At 44.4% G+C, this 21,103-nt stretch overlaps 1 protein-coding gene across 1 annotated transcript; it reads left to right on the forward strand.

The window, feature by feature from the left end:
• The first annotated feature begins 382 nt into the window (after nt 1-382).
• Nucleotides 383-21,040, forward strand: LOC311104252 (cyclin-dependent kinase 8-like). Its single transcript, XM_084146010.1, has 13 exons — nt 383-824; nt 7,217-7,292; nt 7,383-7,493; nt 7,776-7,916; nt 9,254-9,311; nt 9,488-9,619; nt 9,829-9,972; nt 10,355-10,424; nt 10,599-10,671; nt 10,803-10,900; nt 12,325-12,412; nt 19,625-19,777; nt 19,912-21,040. Exons 1-13 carry the CDS (start codon nt 697-699, stop codon nt 20,035-20,037), a joined length of 1,398 nt encoding a protein of 465 aa, XP_084002136.1. The 5' UTR covers nt 383-696; the 3' UTR covers nt 20,038-21,040.
• The last annotated feature ends 63 nt before the right edge of the window (nt 21,041-21,103 follow it).

Below are 21,103 nucleotides of genomic sequence, written 5' to 3' on the forward strand. Positions count from 1 at the left end.
ATAAAATCACGCAGTAGATCATTTTCTCCCCGCAGTCTGAATTATTCTAGATGAGGTATAGCCCACAAAATAGCCTTGGAAAATGACAATTACATATTTTTCAACGTCTGTGCGCGTACCTTGACTAGTCTATGTGCCTTTATTAGATGCCAGAATGGTCTAATTTTGGACATCCAACATCAATTTATGATTAAGGAGTGGAGTAATTGTCATAAAATGTGAAGGGGGGACATTTTAAACTGGCTACAGAGATGCCAGTACCAAAGTTTTGAGCAGAATACGATATGTTTTTGTGTGAATTTTAACCCCTTCACATTACAAAGAGTTAAAATCCACGTGGTGCGCTTATCACTTTTCTCCCGTTCCTTTCTGTGCAGTCTACATAACGACATTTTACGACAAAGCCGTGCGTGGATTTTCTGTTCTCCCCAGTGAGATACCGGTTGGAGAAACGCAGTAGCAAGAGAAGACGGGGTAGTAATCGTGCCCATACCTGGCCCTTCGTCGCGGATAAGAACCCTGCATCTTCTCTGGTACACATAAACCGAGCGATTAAATGTGGAAACAGGGCTGAGGAGAGAGCGACGCGAGGGAAGGCAACACTCAATTCTAACCGGGGTTGTGAAATAAGTTGCCTCCCAAGCGGCGCTTTAAAAGGAAGCAGAAGATAATTGACCAACCAAAACAACAGAGAAGATGGACTATGATTTCAAAGTGATGCTGACCGGAGAGAGAGAACGTGTAGAGGACCTGTTTGAATATGAGGGATGCAAAGTGGGAAGAGGCACCTACGGCCATGTATATAAAGCAAAGAGAAAAGATGGGTGAGTTTATAATGATCTAGCCAGGAAGAAGGCCTTCAGGTCCGCCGGTCTCCAAATAAAACTCAGTTGTCTTCGTTAATTGCTCCTGTTTTCAAGGCCCCCTCTCCGAATGCTATTTGTAACTCGCATTGCGATGAAAATCACTAGTAAATTGAAGAATCCACTGAATCCACTCAGGAGACGTCAAATCACCTGGAGAACGGGGTCTCGAGCTCCATGACAAAATGTACTGTCTCGATTTGAGCACTGACAAAATGTACAGTCTCGATTTGAGCACTGACAAGATGTACTGTCTCTATTTGAGGACTGACAAAATGTACTGGCTCGATTTGAGTACTGACATCAGTGGCCCATCCCCGTGCTAACAACGGTACAATGTGTACGCTAAATCCATCAGCTAAACTTGACATCGTGGGATGCAGTTCGATCAAGCATAGTTTTTATAAGGGATGAAACAGAACGGGGGATGTTGTAACAGGTCACGTGGGGGTATTGCAGCCAGGAAACAGTTTTTGCTCTAAACCGAATTCTGAGGATATATTTCGCTATCAGATTATGCTGTTATTTTTATATTTCGAGATTTTTATCATTTTCGCAGCAATATCAACAACTGAGTGAAGTAGGCCAGCCTATCACTGACGCAGCCAAGCAAGCCAGAGGCTAACCTACGTAGCAGACGTAAAATAAACGCCTGAAACGAGATCCCTACATACTGGACTTGACAAGAAGAATAAAAAACTGTTGGGGGAGGTTCTCTTTCGCACTGTTAACCAATCCAGTAAATGTGGAGGAGGAGTTAAGATGGAGTGTCTCCATATTAAAGAGTAACATTTTTATGGAGAAAAAAAGTTTAATGGAAAACCAGATGTTTTAGGCTTAGTTATAGTGAAACACGTCAATATGGTCTTCATTTTGACAGTTCGATGCAAAAGTGATATTTTTGTATTTTAGTAGTAACTCTTTTAGGAATACCTGGAATAGTATAAAGTAATCCTTCTTACCCCACCCCCCATAAAAAAAAGGTGGTTGTCCCACTGGCTATCATAAGTTGAATGCACCAATTTGTAAGTCGCTCTGGATAAGAGCGTCTGCTAAATTGTTCTTAACTGATTTGCCTAGTTAAATAGCGGTTCAACTCTACCATTGAAATCGTGATAGTGGCCTCTACGTCATCTCAAGGGAGGGGTTCGGTATGAAATACACTACCTTCTAGTTGTGCTGGGTGGTACCACCTCAAGGCTTACTATAAAAGTAGTTGACAGCGCACCTTATTTGGCAATGGTCTTGGTAAGTGGAGTGTGCCAATATATTTAGCACGATGCTTCCTTGACTAGATGTTACACAAAATTCAAAAGATGGTAAGGCACATTTCCACATATGACCAAATTCAACGTTTTTGCTTACTGTTTTATGCACATCTATGTGCTTTTACAAAGGGAAAAAAACATAGGCTATGAGGATTATGCTTTTATATTGGTGATTGATTGGTGGCACAGTCTACTATGACAGTTGGCTCATATTTAATGGTTGTGAGTTCTAATCCCACGTGGCAGAGATCTATTTACAATATTCATCCTGTGCCCACACATCTTCTAATTCTGAAAAGTGAATGCATACATGTGAGAAGGGTCACCGGGTACTGTATAAAGAAGGGTCACGGGTACTGTATAAAAAACCTACAACTACATACATGTGAGAAGGGTCACCGGGTACTGTATAAAGAAGGGTCACCGGGTACTGTATAAAGAAGGGTCACCGGGTACTGTATAAAAAACCTACAACTACATACATGTGAGAAGGTGACCCTTCTCACATGTAGGTTTTTTATACAGTACCCGAGACCAATCTTTGAGTTAATTTGACCATTGGAAAAAGAGCTACTGCGTGACCTCTCATTCTCTGTGGCCGACGTGAGTAAGACGTCATGTTATCCCTCGCAAGGCTGCTGGCCCATGCGACATCCCAAACCGCATCCTCAGAGCATGTGCAGACCAGCTGGCTGGAGTGTTTACGGACATATTCAATCTCTCCCTATCCCAGTCTGTTGTCCCCACTTGCTTCAAGATGTCCACCATTGTTCCTGTGCCCAAGAAGTGCTTTGAGAGCCTAGTTAAGGATCATATCACCTCGACCTTAGCCGAAACACTAGACCCAATACAATTTGTATACCGCCCCAACAGATCCACGGATGACTCATCGCACTGCACACTGCCCTATCCCATCTGGACTACAGCCCAGCCTTCAACACCATAGTGCCTTCCAAGCTCATCACTAATCTCGGGGGCCTGGGGCTGAACCCCGCCCTGTGCAACTGGGTCCTGGACTTCCTGACAGGACGCCCCCAGGTGGTAAAGGTAGGCAACAACACCTCCGCTACGCTGATCCTCAAAACGGGGGCCTCAAAAGGGTGCGTGCTCAGCCCTCTCCTGTACTCCCTGTTCACCCATGACTGCGTAGCCATGCATGTCTCCAACTCAATCATCAAGTTTGCAAATGACACAACAGTGGTAGGCCTGATTACCAATGACAAGAGCCCTGGCGGAGTGGTGCCAGGAAAATAACCTCTCCCTCAACGTCAACAAAACGAAGGAGCGGATTGTGGACTTCAGGAGATAGCAGAAACAGGAGGTCCACATCGACAGGTCCACAGCGGAGAGGGTGAAAAGCTTCAAGTTCCTCAGCGTGCACATCACTGACAACCTGAAATGGTGGCAACAGCGCGCCTCTTCAACCTCAGGAGGCTGAAGAAATTTGGCTTGGCCCCTAAGAACCTCACAAACTTCTACAGATGCACCATTGAGAGCATCCTGTCAGGCTGTATTACCGCCTGGTATGGCAATTGCAACGTCTGTAGCCACAGTGCTCTCCAGATGGTGGTGCGGTCAGCCCAACGCATCACCGGGGGCACACTGCCTGCCCTCCAGAACATCTACAGCACCCGGTGTCAAAGGAAGGCCAAGAAGACCATCAAGGACCTGAGCCACAGCCTGTTCACTCTGCTACCACCTAGAAGGCAGAGACAGTACAGGTGCATCAAAGCTGGGACCGAGAGACTGAAAAACTGCTTATTTCTTCAGGCCATCAGACTGTTAAATGGTCCCAACTAGCCTGCTACCACCCAGTACTCTACCCTGCATCTTAGAGACTGCTGCCCTATGTACATAGTCATTGAACACTGGTGAATGTTTACATGCTGTTTTACCCACTTCATATGTATATACTGTATTATAGTGGCTCATCCTATTTAACTACTGCTGTACATACCTTTTCTATTCATATACTGTTGTCGTGATGTTACTTAATTTAATGTATGAGTGTTATTATTCAAATCACCTAACTTATGTTTCATTGTCACTCGATTAAATTAATCATGTAACAATTAACTCATTAGGAATTTGGGGCACCACGGAAGAAGTTGTTTAACGAGTTACCATCTCCCGAATTAAACTCTTAGAAGATATGTTGTATACAGTGGGGAAAAAAAGTATTTAGTCAGCCATCAATTGTGCAAGTTCTCCCACTTAAAAAGATGAGAGAGGCCTGTAATTTTCATCATAGGTACACGTCAACTATGACAGACAAAATGAGGGAAAAAAATCCAGAAAATCACATTGTAGGATTTTTAATGAATTTATTTGCAAATTATGGTGGAAAATAAGGATTTGGTCAATAACAAAAGTTTCTCAATACTTTTATATACCGTTTGTTGGCAATGACACAGGTCAAAGTTTTCTGTAAGTCTTCACAAGGTTTTCACACACTGTTGCTGGTATTTTGGCCCATTCCTCCATGCAGATCTCCTCTAGAGCAGTGATGTTTTGGGGCTGTCGCTGGGCAACACAGACTTTCAACTCCCTCCAAAGATTTTCTATGGGGTTGAGATCTGGAGACTGGCTAGGCCACTCCAGGACCTTGAAATGCTTCTTACGAAGCCACTCCTTCGTTGCCCGGGCGGTGTGTTTGGGATCATTGTCATGCTGAAAGACCCAGCCACATTTCATCTTCAATGCCCTTGCTGATGGAAGGAGGTTTTCACTCAAAATCACACGATACATGGCCCCATTCATTCTTTCCTTTACACGGATCAGTCGTCCTTGTCGCTTTGCAGAAAAACAGCCCCAAAGCATGATGTTTCCACCCCCATACTTCACAGTAGGTATGGTGTTCTTTGGATGCAACTCAGCATTCTTTGTCCTCCAAACACGACGAGTTGAGTTTTTACCAAAACGTTCTATTGGACCATATGACATTCTCCCAATCCTCTTCTGGATCATCCAAATGCACTCTAGCAAACTTCAGACGGGCCTGGACATGTACTGGCTTAAGCAGGGGGACACGTCTGGCACTGCAGGATTTGAGTCCCTGGCGGCGTAGTGTGTTACTGATGGTAGGCTTTGTTACTTTGGTCCCAGCTCTCTGCAGGTCATTCACTAGGTCCCCCCGTGTGGTTCTGGGATTTTTGCTCACCGTTCTTGTGATCATTTTGACCCCACGGGGTGAGATCTTGCGTGGAGCCCCAGATCGAGGGAGATTATCAGTGGTCTTGTATGTCTTCCATTTCCTAATAATTGCTCCCACAGTTGATTTCTTCAAACCAAGCTGCTTACCTATTGCAGATTCAGTCTTCCCAGCCTGGTGCAGGTCTACAATTTTGTTTCTGGTGTCCTTTGACAGCTCTTTGGTCTTGGCCATAGTGGAGTTTGGAGTGTGACTGTTTGAGGTTGTGGACAGGTATCTTTTATACTGATAACAAGTTCAAACAGGTGCCATTAATACAGGTAACGAGTGGAGGACAGAGGAGCCTCTTAAAGAAGAAGTTACAGGTCTGTGAGAGCCAGAAATCTTGCTTGTTTGTAGGTGACCAAATACTTATTTTCTACCATCATTTGCAAATAAATTCATTAAAAATCCTACAATGTGATCTTCTGGATTTTTTTCCCTCATTTTGTCTGTCATAGTTGACGTGTACCTATGATGAAAATGACAGGCCTCTCTCATCTTTTTAAGTGGGAGAACTTGCACAATTGGTGGCTGACTAAATACTTTTTTCCCCCACTGTACCTCTTCAAAGCAGTGGAGGCTCCTCAGAGGAGGAAGGGGAGGACCATCCTCCTCAATGAATTTCATAAAAATTGTTACACATAAAAAGAAGTTAACCTTTTTAGATAAAACTATACTAAATATAATCACGTCACCAAATAACCGATTAAAACACTATTTTGCAAAGAAGGTCTACAGTAGCCTCCACAGCACTCTGTAGGGTAGCATCATGGTGTAGCCGGAGGACAGCTAGCTTCCGTCCTCCTCTGGGTACACTGACTTCAATACAAAACCTAGGAGGCTCATGGTTCTCACCCCCTTCAATAGACTTACACAGTAATTATGACAACTTCTGGAGGAAGCAAACGGAACAAAACCGGGACAAACATACCTGAATTTGTCCAATAGAAACTCTTGTTTACAACTGTTAGACTAATGATTACACCCTATATCAGCTAGATGCAGGCAAGAGTGTGCAAGGTGGTATTAAATGTCACTGTCTGTCACCTCAAATTTGTCTCTCGACCTCTGTGCACCTACGTTGAAAACTTTAATTCACAGGCTAGGTTGTAGCAAGCTCATGGTGGGTGTAGGGAAAATTCAAGTATCATGTAGTAGCCTAAACCTATCGCTGTTACATTGAACTGGGTGAATGGAATATGAATGAGAGTCATCCAATATGCTGTAATAGAAATAAGGCCATGCGCATGAAAAAATATCATCCTCCCTCATCTTAAACGGCACTGACCGCCACTGCTTCAAAGAGTATCTTAAATAAAACTCCCCCCCAAAAAACCTGCACTTGTCTTTTTCTACTGGCACTGACATTGCATATAACTACTTTATTGAAGTAAAATGCACTTACTACGACTGGGATGTGGTTGTCTCACTTCGCCATCTTAAGATGAATGAACTTAAGTCGCTTTGGATAAGAGTGTCTGCTAAATGACTCAAATGTTAAAAAAATCTAATAATAAATGTAATCGCTGCCAAAGGTGCTTCAACAAAGTACTGAGTAAAGGGTCTGAATACTTAAGTAAATGTGATATTTCAGTTTTTTTATTTGTAATACATTTGCAAAATGTTGTGTGTTTTGTATTGTTAGGTATTACTGCACTGTTGGAGCTAGAAACAAGTATTTCGCAGCACCTGCGAAAACATCTGCAAAATATGTGTACACGACCAATAACCTTTTATTTAAATTGGGAGGTTATTGAAGCATGTTTCCCTCTTCTCACAGCCACTCCTCTACCACCAGCTGCCAGCCGGCCTCCTTTATGTCTCAGTGTAGTAAGGCCCCATGGGAACTGTAGTGAACTGGGGTTGATGCTGTATCTTTTCTCTGTCTTCAGGAAGGATGATAAGGACTACGCCCTCAAGCAGATTGAAGGCACTGGCATCTCCATGTCCGCCTGCAGAGAGATTGCAGTAAGTGTGTTTAGCTCAAGAGCAGGCTTAACCTGGGTCTGTGAGACATCCCATAATGTGTGTGTGAATGAATGTTTCCTCTTCTTCTAGCTACTACGGGAGCTGAAGCATCCTAATGTGATCTCACTGCAGAAGGTGTTCCTGTCACACGCAGACCGCAAAGTCTGGCTGCTCTTCGACTATGCCGAGCATGATCTTTGGGTAAGACACACATACTGTATGTTTCACTATCCTTGTGGGGACCTACATTTGATTTCCATTCAATATCCTATTTTCCCTAACTTTAACCCCTAATTCTAATCCTAATTGTAAACCTAAACCTCACCCCTAAACCTGAAATAGCCTTTGTCCTCGTGGGGACCTGGGAAATGTTTCCACAAGGGAGAATTTTCCTTGTTTTACTATCCTTGTGGGATTTACGGTACCCACGAGGATAGTAATACATACACACAAACAAACTAACGATGTCCCCTGTATCCACAGCACATCATAAAGTTCCACAGAGCGTCCAAGGCTAATAAGAAGCCCCTGCAGCTGCCCAGGGGGATGGTCAAGTCCCTGCTCTACCAGATCCTGGACGGCATCCATTACCTACACGCCAACTGGGTCCTACACAGAGACCTGGTGAGAGACGGAAGAAGGGAGGGAAAGGGGAGGGAGAGGAGAGAGGGTATCCATTTCCTGCACGCCAACTGGGTCCTACACAAAGATCTAGGGAGTGAGGGAACGAGGTAGAGGAGAAGAAGGGAGGGTGGGAGAGAAGGAGAGGGGGCATTTCCTGCATGCAAACTGGGTCCTACAGAGACCTGGTGAGAAACTGAGGAAGGAGAGGGGAGGAGACTGGGTGTCTGTTTCCTGCACGCCACCTGGGTCCTACACAGAGATCTAGGGAGTGAGGAAGTGGTGGAGAGGATGAGGGAGTGGAGGAGAGAGCAGAAGGGAGGAGCAGAAGGGAAGGGTGGAGAGAGCAGAAGGGAGGAGAGGGGAGGAGAGAGCAGAAGGGAGGAGAGGGGAGGAGAGAGCAGAAGGGAGGAGGAGAAGGGAAGGGTGGAGAGAGCAGAAGGGAGGGGAGGAGAGCAGAAGGGAGGGGAGGAGAGAGCAGAAGGGAGGAGGAGGAGAGCAGAAGGGAGGAGGAGGAGAGAGCAGAAGGGAGGAGAGGGGAGGAGAGAGCAGAAGGGAGGAGGAGAAGGGAAGGGTGGAGAGAGCAGAAGGGAGGGGAGGAGAGCAGAAGGGAGGAGGAGGAGAGCAGAAGGGAGGAGGAGGAGAGCAGAAGGGAGGGGAGGAGAGCAGAAGGGAGGAGGAGGAGAGCAGAAGGGAGGAGGAGGAGAGAGCAGAAGGGAGGAGGAGGAGAGAGCAGAAGGGAGGAGGAGAAGGGGGTCCTTTCCTCCTGCTCTCCTGGCTGTAATGAATGTTCATTGTTACTCCACCAGAGAGCAGCATTGAAACTTCCTGAACCATTCACATTTGATTCAGCGTTATGATGCCAAACAAATCTTTAATTCCTTTCTGTTAATGTGTTATCAGTGTGGGTATTAGGATAACAGAAGTAAATATTTGGATGACATTAAAGGGGCAATCTGCAGTAGCTACATCAATTTTGGACTTATAAATTAATGATATGTACCCATTGATTCTTGAAGAATTTAACAAATAAATGCCTCAAGAGCGTAGTTCAACTGTTGTACCCCATCAGAACCCAAAATCTGAGCTTGTTTTACTCCAATGTTTCTAAACAAAGTAAATGTAAGCAAACGCTGTATAGCCGCAAAACATGGTGAAATACACATTTTGATATCATGGGTGGTCAGTCCTTGCATCCATAGCTCTGTCTATGAATTTGAGAGTTGTTACATTTCTCCGACCCCATGCCTCAGATTTTGAGCAAAACAGTGGCGGGCAGGAAGCATTGTTATTCTTTCAACTGCTAATTGCCGCTTTAACTGTAATCTGTTTTTCCTCAGAAACCTGCCAACATCCTAGTGATGGGGGAGGGGCCAGAGAGGGGTCGAGTAAAGATTGGTAAGACGAAATCTCATCGCGTGTTTTCTCAGCTCTATGTCACTATATAGAAGTTATAAGGCTTTATGTCAGTACATATAATGGATATAGTTAATTCACTTCTCATTACACATTATTTGAACATTATACTACATTATCATGTTATTTATTGATTTGTGTGTTGTGTTGCTCTACAGCGGATATGGGCTTTGCCCGCCTCTTTAACTCACCACTGAAGCCTTTAGCAGATCTGGACCCTGTGGTGGTCACCTTCTGGTACAGGGCACCAGAGCTGCTGCTGGGGGCCAGGCACTACACCAAAGCCATCGGTGAGAACAGCCATGGGGTGCATGTGTGTGTGTTTGCCCTGTGCACCAAGAGAGAAAGTTCTGAGCTATCCTACCACCATCCTAGGACAAATTCTGCTGTGTGTGTGTGTGCGTGCATGTTTGTGCAAGTATGTTCAAGAGGGTGTCTCTGAGTGGGCGTGTGCTCGAACACAGTGTGACATCTCTAATCTTGCCTGTGCATCTGTCAGACATCTGGGCGATTGGCTGCATCTTTGCCGAGCTGTTGACGTCTGAGCCCATCTTCCACTGTCGCCAAGAGGACATCAAGACCAGTAACCCCTACCACCACGACCAGCTGGACCGCATCTTCAACGTCATGGGCTTCCCCGCTGGTGAGAGAGCTGGGCTGGGCTTGGCGGCAGGTAGCCTAGCCGTTGGAGGGTTGCCTGTTCGAATCCAGGGTCTGACGAAAAACATATTTTGGGAAGTGAGCTGGCAACCAGGGGGTTGCTGGTATCAAATCCTGGGTATAGAGAGTTCCCCATGAGGGCTGGGTACTCCCATAACTTATCAGGACATGCCTATGTGCATTGAAATGGGCGCTTGTATGTGTGAAATTATTAAGGAAACTGTAAATTAAAGAGAATACTGAATGACGAGTGTAATTAAACCATGACCAGGCACAGTTCTATTCTGTCCGGGCTTGTATGAGCCCAAAGCAATCTGTCGGTTCTGTACAAGCACTCGCTGACAGTCTTTTGACGTAATCCTCAGAAAAGGACTGGGAAGACATCAAGAAGATGCCAGAGCACTCCACTCTGATGAAAGACTTCAGAAGGAACACGTGAGTGGCTTTCTCTCTACGTGCGTGCCTGACTGCCTGCATGCTTCCTGCCAGCTCTGGACAAGATCAATTTTAGGATTTTAAGATTGGATATGTCCTCTACTTATCCACTGAAATAACACTTTTTTTGTATCACAGGTATACAAACTGAAATAACACCTTCTTGTATCACAGGTATACAAACTGCAGCCTAATAAAATACATGGAGAAACACAAAGTGAAACCGGACAGCAAAGCATTCCACTTGGTGAGTTAAAATTTGTTTTCTCAGTCTAACGTTGCCTTGAGATTGTTGTTACATACTGTAGCATTGTTCAGTCTGACGTTGTATGAACGTTCCCTGTGTTTTACTCATGATGTGTCTAACGTTGTGTTTAGCTCCAGAAGCTGCTGACCATGGACCCGATCCGCAGGATCACGTCTGAGCAGGCCATGCAGGACCCTTACTTCCTGGAGGAACCACTGCCCACCTCCGAGTGAGTCAAGACCCTAATAAAACATATATAACACATTTATTACTACATTATAACACATTTACTTCATGTATTACAACATTTTAACACTTATTACAACGTTTTAACACTTATTACTACATGTATTACTACATGTATTACCACATTTATTACTACATGTATTACCACATTTATTACTACATGTATTACAACATACATTTATTATTAGATTTTTAAAAACATTTTAGTCATTTAGCAGACACTCTTATCCAAAGCGACTTAAGTTCATTCATCTTAAGATGGCGAAGTGAGACAACCACATCCCAGTCGTAGTAAGTACATTTTACTTCAATAAAGTAGTTATATGCAATGTCAGTGCCAGTAGAAAAAGACAAGTGCAGGTTTTTTGGGGGGAGTTTTATTTAAGATACTCTTTGAAGCAGTGGCGGTCAGTGCCGTTTAAGATGAGGGAGGATGATATTTCTTCATGCGCATGGCCTTATTTCTATTACAGCATATTGGATGACTCTCATTCATATTCCATTCACCCAGTTCAATGTAACAGCGATAGGTTTAGGCTACTACATGATACTTTAATTTTCCCTACACCCATCATGAGCTTGCTACAACCTAGCCTGTGAATTAAAGTTTTCAACGTAGGTGCACAGAGGTCGAGAGACAAATTTAAGGTGACAGACAGTGACATTTAATGACATTTAATACCGCCTTGCACACTCTTGCCTGCATCTAGCTGATATAGGGTGTAATCATCAGTCTAACAGTTGTAAACAAGAGTTTCTATTGGACAAATTCAGGTATGTTTGTCCCGGTTTTGTTCCGTTTGCTTCCTCCAGAAGTTGTCATAATTACTGTGTAAGTCTATTGAAGGGGGTGAGAACCATGAGCCTCCTAGATTTTGTATTGAAGTCAGTGTACCCAGAGGAGGACGGAAGCTAGCTGTCCTACGGCTACACCATGATGCTACCCTACAGAGTGCTGTGGAGGCTACTGTAGACCTTCTTTGCAAAATAGTGTGTTTTAATCAGTTATTTGGTGACGTGATTATATTTAGTATAGTTTTATCTAAAAAGGTTAACTTCTTTTTATGTGTAACAATTTTTATGAAATTCATTGAGGAGGATGGTCCTCCCCTTCCTCCTCTGAGGAGCCTCCACTGCTTTGAAGAGGTAGGGTTTGAAACATTTTTGGAAGATGGGCAGGGACTCCGCTGTCCTGACGTTAAGGGGAAGCTGGTTCCACCATTGGGTGCCAGGACAGAAAATAGCTTTTACTGGGCTGAGCGGGAGCTGACCCCCGGTAGGGGTGGGATGGCCAAGAGACCAGAGGTGGCAGAACGGAGTACCACATGTATTACTACATGTCTGGGGTTATGTGGGGGTATATCCTGTAAGATAAGTGATTGATAATTCTTTGTATTTCTCACTCAGTGTGTTTGCAGGCTGCCAGATCCCCTACCCCAAGAGGGAGTTCCTGACAGAGGAGGAGCCAGAGGACAAGGCAGAGAAAGTCAGAAATGTGAGTGCCTCATACCTTTTACATTTGGGTCTGGGATAGTGTGATTTAAAATATATATATATTTGATTTGTTTAACACATTTTTGGTTACTACATGATTCCATATGTGTTATTTCATAGTTTTGATGTCTTCACTATTATTCTACAATGTAAAAAATTGTCAAAATAAAGAAAAACCCTTGAATGTGTGTCCAAACTTTTGACTGGTTCTGTATATACACACCTACCCAGTCAAAAGTATGGACACAACTACTCAATCAAGGGTTTTGCTATTTTTTACATTGTAGAATAATAGTGAAGACATCAAAACTATGAAATAACACATGGAATCATGTAGTAACCAAAAAAGTGTTAAACAAATCAAAATATATTTGAGATTCTTCAAAGTAGCCACCCTTTGCCTTGATGACAGCTTTGCACACTCTTGGCATTCTCTCAACCAGCTTCATGAGGAATGCTTTTCCAACAGTCTTGAAGGAGTTCCCACATATGCTGAGCACTTGTTGGCTGCTTTTCCTTCACTCTGCGGTCCAACTCATGCCAAACCATCTCAATTGTGTTGAGGTCGGGTGATTGTGGAGGCCAGGTCATCTGATGCAGCACTCCATCACTCTCCTTCTTGGTCAAATAGCGCTTACACAGCCTGGAGGTGTGTTTTGGGTCATTGTCCTGTTGAAAAACAAATGATAGTCCGACTAAGCACAAACCAGATGGGTGCCGTATCGCTGCAGAATGCTGTGGTAGCCATGCTGGTTAAGTGTGCCTTGAATTCTAAATAAATCACTGACAGTGTCACCAGCAAAGCACCATCACACCTCCTCCTCCATGCTTCACGGTGGGAACCACACATGCGGAGATCATCCGTTAACCTACTCTGCGTCTCACTAAGACAAGGCGGTTGGAACCAAAAATCTCAAATTTGGACTCATCAGACCAAAGGACAGATTTCCACTGGTCTAATGTCCATTGCTCGTGTTTCTTGGCCCGAGCAAGTCTCTTCTTCTTATTGGTGTCCTTTTGGTAGTGGTTTCTTTGCAGCAATTCGACCATGAAGGCCTGATTCACGCAGTCTCCTCTGAACAGTTGAGATGTGTCTGTTACTTGAACTCTGTGAAGCATTATTTGGGCTGCAATTTCTGAGACTGGTAACTCTAATGATCGTATCCTCTACAGCAGAGGTAACTCTGGGTCTTCCATTCCTGTGGCGGTCCTCATGAGAGCCAGTTTTATCATAGCGCTTGATGGTTTTTGCAACTGCACTTGAAGAAACTTTCAAAGTTCTTGACATTTTCCGGATTGACTGACCTTCATGTCTTAAAGTAATGATGGACTGTCGTTTCTCTTTGCTTATTTGAGCTGTTCTTGCCATAATATGGACATCTTCTGTATACCACCCCTACCTTGTCACAACACAACTGATTGGCTCAAACGCATTAAGAAGGAAAGAGATTCTTTAAATTAACTTTTAACAAGGCACACCTGTTAATTGAAATGCATTCCAGGTGACTACCTCATGAAGCTGGTTGAGAGAATGCCAAGAGTGTGCAAAGCTGTCAACAAGGCAAAGGGTGGCTACTTTGAAGAATCTCAAATATAAAATATATTTTGATTTGTTTAACACTTTTTTGGTTACTACATGATTCCATATGTGTTATTTCATAGCTTTGATGTCTTCACTATTATTCTACAATGTAGAAAATAGTAAAAATCAAGAAAAACCCTTGAATGAGTAGGTGTGTCCAAACATTTGACTGGTGTACTGTGTGGTATTGGCCCTCCTGTAGCTCAGTTGGTAGAGCATGGCGCTTGCAACGCCAGGGTTGTGGGTTCGATTCCCGCGGGGGACCAGTATGAAAATGTATGCACTCACTAACTGTAAGTCGTTCTGGATAAGAGCGTCTGCTAAATGACTCAAATGTATGTATATGTGTGTATGTATATGTGTGTGTGTGTGTGTGTATATACAGTGGGGAGAACAAGTATTTGATACACTGCCGATTTTTCAGGTTTTCCTACTTACAAAGCATGTAGAGGTCTGTAAAAAAAAAAATTCATGCAAAAATCCTGAAAATCACATTGTATGATTTTTAAGTAATTAATTAGCATTTTATTGCATGACATAAGTATTTGATACATCAGAAAAGCAGAACTTAATATTTGGTACAGAAACCTTTGTTTGCAATTACAGAGATCATACGTTTCCTGTAGGTCTTGACCAGGTTTGCACACACTGCAGCAGGGATTTTGGCCCACTCCTCCATACAGACCTTCTCCAGATCCTTCAGGTTTCGGGGCTGTCGCTGGGCAATACGGACTTTCAGCTCCCTCCAAAGATTTTCTATTCGGTTCAGGTCTGGAGACTGGCCTTGAGATGCTTCTTACGGAGCCACTCCTTAGTTGCCCTGGCTGTGTGTTTCGGGTCGTTGTCATGCTGGAAGACCCAGCCACGACCCATCTTCAATGCTCTTACTGAGGGAAGGAGGTTGTTGGCCAAGATCTCGCGATACATGGCCCCATCCATCCTCCCCTCAATACGGTGCAGTCGTCCTGACCCCTTTGCAGAAAAGCATCCCCAAAGAATGATGTTTCCACATCCATGCTTCATCCTTCGTCTTCCTCCAAACACAGCGAGTGGAGTTTAGACCAAAAAGCTCTATTTTTGTCAGACCACATGACCTTCTCCCATTCCTCCTCTGGATCATCCAGATGGTCATTGGCAAACTTCAGACAGGCCTGGACATGCGCTGGCTTGAGCAGGGGGACCTTGCGTGCACTGCAGGATTTTAATCCATGACGGCGTAGTGTGTTACTAATGCTTTTCTTTGAGACTGTGGTCCCAGCTCTCTTCAGGTCATTGACCAGGTCCTGCCGTGTAGTTCTGGGCTGATCCCTCACCTTCCTCATGATCATTGATGCCCCACGAGGTGAGATCTTGCATGGAGCCCCAGACCGAGGGCGATTGACCGTCATCTTGAACTTCTTCCATTTTCTAATAATTGCGCCAACAGTGGTTGCCTTCTCACCAAGCTGCTTGCCTATTGTCCTGTAGCCCATCCCAGCCTTGTACAGGGCTACAATTTTATCCCTGAAGTCCTTACACAGCTCTCTGGTCTTGGCCATTGTGGAGAGGTTGGAGTCTGTTTGATTGAGTGTGTGGACAGGAGTCTTTTATACAGGTAATGAGTTCAAACAGGTGCACTTAATACAGGTAATGAGTGGAGAACAGGAGGGCTTCTTAAAGAAAAACGAACAGGTCTGTGAGAGCTGGAATTCTTACTGGTTGGTAGGTGATCAAATACTTATGTCATGCAATAACATGCAAATTAATTACTTAAAAATCATACAATGTGATTTTCTGGATTTTTGTTTTAGATTCCGTCTCTCACAGTTGAAGTGTACCTATGATAAAATTTTACAGACCTCTACATGCTTTGTAAGTAGGAAAACCTGCAAAATCGTCTGTGTATCAAATACTTGTTCTCCCCACTGTATGTATGTATATATATATATATACTGTGGGGAAAAAAAGTATTTAGTCAGCCACCAATTGTGCAAGTTCTCCCACTTAAAAAGATGAGAGAGGCCTGTAAATTTCATCATAGGTACACGTCAACTATGACAGACAAATTTAGATTTTTTTTCTCCAGAAAATCACATTGTAGGATTTTTAATGAATTTATTTGCAAATTATGGTGGAAAATAAGTATTTGGTCACCTACAAACAAGCAAGATTTCTGGCTCTCACAGACCTGTAACTTCTTCTTTAAGAGGCTCCTCTGTCCTCCACTCGTTACCTGTATTAATGGCACCTGTTTGAACTTGTTATCAGTATAAAAGACACCTGTCCACAACCTCAAACAGTCACACTCCAAACTCCACTATGGCCAAGACCAAAGAGCTGTCAAAGGACACCAGAAACAAAATTGTAGACCTGCACCAGGATGGGAAGACTGAATATGCAATTGGTAAGCAGCTTGGTTTTAAGAAATCAACTGTGGGAGCAATTATTAGGCAATGGAAGACATACAAGACCACTGATAATCTCCCTCGATCTGGGGCTCCACGCAAGATCTCACCCCGTGGGGTCAAAATGATCACAAGAACGGTGAGCAAAAATCCCAGAACCACACGGGGGGACCTAGTGAATGACCTGCAGAGAGCTGGGACCAAAGTAACAAAGCCTACCATCAGTAACACACTACACCGCCAGGGACTCAAATCCTGCAGTGCTAGACGTGTCCCCCTGCTTAAGCCAGTACATGTCCAGGCCCGTCTGAAGTTTGCTAGAGTGCATTTGGATGATCCAGAAGAGGATTGGGAGAATGTCATATGGTCAGATGAAACCAAAATATAACTTTTTGGTAAAAACTCAACTCGTCGTGTTTGGAGGACAAAGAATGCTGAGTTGCATCCAAAGAACACCATACCTACTGTGAAGCATGGGGGTGGAAACATCATGCTTTGTGGCTGTTTTTCTGCAAAGGGACCAGGACGACTGATCCGTGTAAAGGAAAGAATGAATGGGGCCATGTATCGTGAGATTTTGAGTGAAAACCTCCTTCCATCAGCAAGGGCATTGAAGATGAAACGTGGCTGGGTCTTTCAGCATGACAATGATCCCAAACACACCGCCCGGGCAACGAAGGAGTGGCTTCGTAAGAAGCATTTCAAGGTCCTGGAGTGGCCTAGCCAGTCTCCAGATCTCAACCCCATAGAAAATCTTTGGAGGGAGTTGAAAGTCCGTGTTGCCCAGCGACAGACCCAAAACGTCACTGCTCTAGAGGAGATCTGCATGGAGGAATGGGCCAAAATACCAGCAACAGTGTGTGAAAACCTTGTGAAGACTTACAGAAAACGTTTGACCTGTGTCATTGCCAACAAAGGGTATATAACAAAGTATTGAGAAACTTTTGTTATTGACCAAATACTTATTTTCCACCATAATTTGCAAATAAATTCATAAAAAATCCTACAATGTGATTTTCTGGATTTTTTTTCCTCATTTTGTCTGTCATAGTTGACGTGTACCTATGATGAAAATGACAGGCCTCTCTCATCTTTTTAAGTGGGAGAACTTGCACAATTGGTGGCTGACTAAATACTTTTTTCCCCCACTGTATATATACACTGCTCAAAAAAATAAAGGGAACACTAAAATAACACATCCTAGATCTGAATGAATGAAATAATCTTATTAAATACTTTTATCTTTACATAGTTGAATGTGCTGACAACAAAATCACACACAAAATATCAATGGAAATCAAATTTATCAACCCATGGAGATCTGGATTTGGAGTCACCCTCAAAATTAAAGTGGAAAACCACACTACAGGCTGATCCAACTTATATGTAATGTCCTTAAAACAAGTCAAAATGAGGCTCAGTCGTGTGTGTGGCCTCCACGTGCCTGTATGACCTCCCTACAACGCCTGGGCATGCTCCTGATGAGGTGGCGGATGGTCTCCTGAGGGATCTCCTCCCAGACCTGGACTAAAGCATCCGCCAACTCCTGGACAGTCTGTGGTGCAACGTGGCGTTGGTGGATGGAGCGAGACATGATGTCCCAGATGTGCTCAATTGGATTCAGGTCTGGGGAATGGGCGGGCCAGTCCATAGCATCAATGCCTTCCTCTTGCAGGAACTGCTGACACACTCCAGCCACATGAAGTCTAGCATTGTCTTGCATTAGGAGGAACCCAGGGCCAACCGCACCAGCATATGGTCTCACAAGGGGTCTGAGGATCTCATCTCGTTACCTAATGGCAGTCAGGCTACCTCTGGCGAGCACATGGAGGGCTGTGCGGCCCCCCAAAGAAATGCCACCCCACACCATGACTGACCCACCGCCAAACCGGTCATGCTGGAGGATGTTGCAGGCAGCAGAATGTTCTCCACGGCGTCTCAAGACTCTGTCACGTCTGTCACGTGCTCAGTGTGAACCTGCTTTCATCTGTGAAGGGCACAGTGCGCCAGTGGCGAATTTGCCAATCTTGGTGTTCTCTGGCAAATGCCAAACGTCCTGCACGGTGTTGGGCTGTAAGCACAACCCCCACCTGTGGACGTCGGGCCCTCATACCACCCTCATGGAGTCTGTTTCTGACCGTTTGAGCAGACACATGCACATTTGTGGCCTGCTGGAGGTCATTTTGCAGGACTCTGGCAGTGCTCCCCCTGCTCCTCCTTGCACAAAGGCGGAGGTAGCGGTCCTGCTGCTGGGTTGTTGCCCTCCTACGGCCTCCTCCACGTCTCCTGATGTACTGGCCTGTCTCCTGGTGGCGCCTCCATGCTCTGGACACTACGCTGACAGACACAGCAAACCTTCTTCCCACAGCTCGCATTGATGTGCCATCCTGGATGAGCTGCACTACCTGAGCCACTTGTGTGGGTTGTAGACTCCGTCTCATGCTACCACTAGAGTGAAAGCACCGCCAGCATTCAAAAGTGACCAAAACATCAGCCAGGAAGCATAGGAACTGAGAAGTGGTCTGTGGTCACCAACTGCAAAACCAGTCCTTTATTGGGGGTGTCTTGCTAATTGCCTATAATTTCCACCTGTTGTCTATTCCATTTGCACAACAGCATGTGAAATGTATTGTCAATCAGTTTTGCTTCCTAAGTGGACAGTTTGATTTCACAGAAGTGTGATTGACTTGGAGTTACATTGTGTTATTTAAGTGTTCCCTTTATTTTTTTGAGCAGTGTATATATATATGATTACATTTAAGTGTGTGTTTTTAGTGAACTATAGATGAAAAGTATAAAGTCAATTCTTTTTTTCCTGTGATTTGTATCATATGTACACAAGACCTTCTAATCAGCAGGTTTGTGATGGGCGGGAGTTTCAGCTTTCCATGGTGACATCACTGTGGTAAATTGGTTAATAGACCAATAACAAAGAGGGTTCCAAACCTCTCTGCCAATAACAGCTTGTTTGTCAGTTTTCCCATCCCCACTCAGACCACTCCTATGACAGTCCTAGCAAATTTCTTGCTTGAGAAGTAGTTTTTTTGTTAAAAAGCTATTTTTCCGCCATTTTAATGAAAATGTATTACAGTTAGGTACATAATTGTTATCCAGAAATTATTTGGTATTGATATAAAAACGGCTGCATTGGGCCTTTTAAGGGAAACATTTGAGTGTATTTCCAGTGTGTGTTAGTGTATGGTGATCCGTTGATGAAGGCTTGGGTGGGTGTTGTTTAATTTTCCAGAAGAACCAGCAGCAGCAGGGGAACAACCACACCAACGGGGCGGGGCACACCGGTAACCCTGACAATAGCCATGCCCAGGGCCCGCCCCTAAAGAAGGTGCGAGTGGTCCCACCCGTCACTACCTCAAGTGGCCTCATGACCTCAGACTACCAGGTATGGTACACACACGCAATACCATATACAGCATGATTTTGCAGATTTCTGGGTTATCCCACCAAATCATACCAAATTGTAAAAACCTAAATTGTAAATGTAGAGTCTGATTAGTTACCTTATTTATCTCTCAGCGCTCCAATCCACATGCTGCCTACCAGAACCCCGGACCAAGCACATCACTGCCCCAAAGCAGCATCGGATACTCCTCTACCTCCCAGCAGCCCCCGCAGTACTCACACCAGACCCACCGCTACTGACCCCTGACCTCTACCCACCCCTCGCCATGCCCGCTAGGGAGAATGTACTGAGGGAAGTGGGTGTGTCCATGGCAACAGCCCCCCCTCCTCACCCCACCGGTCCACCCTCACTGCAGCAGTCCATTAATTAGCCCAGTATGAAATATAATATTCTGAAAAGAACATGACATAACGCAACAACATTAGCCATGACAGAACATGACTTCAGTTCAACCATGAGCCACACATGGAGACTAAACCTCCAAACTAGAGGAAGATGGAGAAGGAAGAACAGATGCTGTCAGTTTGTTGGTTCCCTCGTTCGTTCCTCTGTGGTTCAAGTCATCGTTGCTGCAAGTTTGTGACCATTACAAAGTTAACCTTCAGAACTGGTACTTAACTACAGCCACAAGACAAACAAACAGAAGATGGACCTGGGGCTCCCCTCTCCCTTCACCCTTCTCTCCTTACCGCACCACCTCCACCAAAGCTCACCCCCTTTCCAGACGGATTCCCCTCTTCCTGTTGAAGCTTCGATGAGACTAAAGCTGCTATGTGACTGCCAGCATTGACAGAGTATCTGTCTGTCCTGTCTCTGTCTGTTTGTCTTCCTGTCTTCCTGTCTGTCTGTGTCTGTCTGCCCTTCCATGGGCATCTTCGTTGGGGACCGAATTGAGCTGCTGACAGGAGCATTCTGGGAGTTAGTGGGGCCCGCCCATAGCTCTGGTTGAGGGCTTTATTGAGAAAAAAAATTAACAAAAACAAAGGAAGAAAAAAAAGATTTTACGAGTTTATAATTTAATCCATTTTGTTTTCACTAACTGTATAAAAATAAAAAGTGGTGAAGCAGCTTCTGTTGTGCTGAGAGAGAGCTGCCGTTTTTATCGATGTGGGCAAAGCCTTACAACTCCATGATGACAAACCAACAAATTGTGTGGAGGATGGCAAATGGAACATGCATTTTTACTGTATTGAAATATTTTACATGACGCAAGTATCCTGACAATAAAAGTGGAAACGTTGACATTGGGGTTTCTCTCTCTGTCTCTGTCTCTCTCTGTGTGTTATGTGAGTGCCTTTTTACAGG

Source organism: Coregonus lavaretus, assembly GCF_964263955.1.
Source record: "Coregonus lavaretus genome assembly, chromosome: 2".
Classification (NCBI taxonomy): Eukaryota; Metazoa; Chordata; class Actinopteri; order Salmoniformes; family Salmonidae; genus Coregonus; species Coregonus lavaretus.